General features: G+C 40.9%; 1 protein-coding gene across 1 annotated transcript; it reads right to left on the reverse strand.

Moving 5' to 3' along the window:
* Positions 1-1577: 1577 nt before the first annotated feature.
* Positions 1578-2240, reverse strand: LOC127114597 (uncharacterized). Its single transcript, XM_051046647.1, has one exon. It carries the CDS (start codon positions 2238-2240, stop codon positions 1578-1580), a length of 663 nt encoding a protein of 220 aa, XP_050902604.1.
* Between the last annotated feature and the right edge of the window lie 229 nt (positions 2241-2469).

Consider the following 2469-nt stretch of genomic DNA (forward strand, 5'->3'; position numbering starts at 1 on the left):
TTCAGACCCATGCCGAGCAGACGCATCAGAATGCTCTCCAAAATCTCCATCTTCTTTGTTCCCTACAGGCATATGAACAGAACCCTTATTGGCGCGAGTGAAGCTTTCATCTTGATTGACTAGTCCCGACGTGTCAATGTGACTGTCATTCTTCCTCGTTCCAATTTCTGCCTCTGCAACCCTTTCTCTTTGGGCAATTGCTAGCATAATCTCTAGTAGTTGATCCATCTTCTCTTGGATAGTAGTGATGTTTGTCCTCATGGTGGCTTGGTTGGCTTCTACTTGTTCTATCGTCATCTTATAGTTATAGCGCGTCTCGTATCAGTGTTGATTAGTCAGCGTTATTGAATAGAGGGTGAAAAGTCGTGTAAGTCCTTTTGAGTTTCTTATGGTGAATGATGCATAGTGAGAATGTGAATGTTATGCGTATTTTATTTTCAGGGAATCGTTCGAGTTTCATTAGTCATTAGTAATTTAGAGAAGCAAGACATATCAAAACAGAATAGTAATGAAGCAACTTAAATATTATTCATTCAAGTACATAACATAGGGATCCAAAAGCCCTAATTCAAAATACATCATCAAATAACAGAATACAAAACATATGAAAATTAAGTTGCGGGCTTTCTGGCTTGAAGCTCTTCCAATTCTTTCTTGAATCTCCTCAATAATTCTCTACAGAACAAGATGAAACTGATTATGGCTGGAGGAGTGCTATCTTCTTTCAATTCTGCAACTGCATCCCTCAATTTTCACGGCATGTCCTCAGCTGCCCAATTACAAAATTCCACCAATCCATTGAGCTTTACACGGTACTTATCCCTACCCCCTTGCAAAAAGTCAATGGTCTTCTTAAAGGATTTGTAATCTTCGACCATGTACTCTCTTTCTTTCAACCATATGGAGTTGTCTTGGTGTAGTGACTCTAACTGACTCTTCCAATAACTGGAAGACTCCTTAGCATCCCTTACTTCTTAACACTTTCTTCCCATATTCTGGGTGAGACTCTAGAGGCTTCGGTGGCTATATCCTTAAGTCGGCGTTCTTGATCCGCTTCGGCCTTTGTATGACGAACATAAATAGTGAGCTCTTTTATCTGAGCCCCAAGTGTGTCTCTTATCGTCTTGTTTTCCTGTGTCCAGGTGTCACCAATGCTTATTTTCTTGACACTCCTTCTGGGCTTGCCGCAGTTGACTCTTAAGAGTATCTAGACAAAGGTCAGCTTGTTCTAGTCCCACTTTGATCTTTTTCCTTTTATTCTCCTCTTTGTTAAAATTTTCCGCATTTGCCTGAAGTTGCACTTCCTTTCTCTCAAGTTCCCACTTCATTGCGTTTTTCTCATTGGTGACTTGTTGGAGTTTTAACTTCAACACTTCATTTTCTCTTTCCAGTTTTGCCATGGTGGCCTTGAGTTCATCAACCTCTTCAATAGGGATATGGGTGAGTTTAGGCTCAGGAAGAGGTACAGGTATCTGAGTGACGAATGGCATTTTGATCACCTCCACCCTTTCCTTTACCCAATGAAAATATGGTTCTTTAGTAATCCCATTAACTCTCCCTAAATCAGCTTTTCCTTTTCAATTGACCTTTTTCCAAGCCTCTCTGATCCTTTGGAATAGGCTAGGATTCTCAACCCCCAAGTCAAGCAACAAGAAGGCTTCTAAAGAGCTCGCATATGGAGGACCTTCCATTGGGTACCCAAGTTGTCTTAGTGATAAAATCGGGTTAGAATTGACACGCCCTCGAGTTCCAATGAGTGGTAAATTGGGAAAGTCCCCACAGCTGAATATAATGTCCATGCCAATATATTCTTTAGAATACCAGGAAAGATCTTCGGATCGGAGCAATCCCAACCTCTGAGGCCAACTAGCGTCTGTCAGTTCTACAAAAACACATATCTTTGGAAGATGTTCTAGGAACCACTGGTATAAGAGAGGAGCACAACAATCAATCATTCCCTTCTTTTTGGTGTACCTATGGCTCATGTAATAGTAAACATCAGCTAACAAGGTAGGTACTGGATTTTCGGTGAGGAAAACACCAATAGCAGCCATGTCTATAAAACCATCCATATTTGGGAATAGGATGATGCCATAGATAGCCAAAGCAATAGCAGAGTAACAGGCGTCCCAACTTTCAGCTTTCAATAAGGTATAAGCTCTTTCCAAAAGAAAACTTAGTGAGAACCCTTTAGTATTCCCCTTGACCTCTAGGTTAGCCTCAACTTCTCTCTTGTCCATGTGAAGCGCTTTAGCAATGACTTAGGGTTGCAAAGATTCATCCACCCCTTCAAACAATGGCTTGTTCTTCATGGTAATCCTAACAAGACGCTCAAATTCTTCCAACATTGGTGCTAGCTGGAAATCTTGGAACGTGAAACACCTTAAGGGTAGGTCATAGAATTGGGCCAAGGTGATTAATGATGTATGGTACACTCTTTGGTTAAATATGCTGAGTAAATTGCCATAG

The sequence above is a fragment of the Lathyrus oleraceus genome, chromosome 1 (genome assembly GCF_024323335.1).
Source record: "Lathyrus oleraceus cultivar Zhongwan6 chromosome 1, CAAS_Psat_ZW6_1.0, whole genome shotgun sequence".
NCBI lineage: Eukaryota > Viridiplantae > Streptophyta > Magnoliopsida > Fabales > Fabaceae > Lathyrus > Lathyrus oleraceus.

Excerpts from the sequence above, each read along its gene's own strand:
- LOC127114597 (XM_051046647.1), bottom strand. The coding sequence starts at position 2,240 with ATGGACAAGAGAGAAGTTGAGGCTAACCTAGAGGTCAAGGGGAATACT.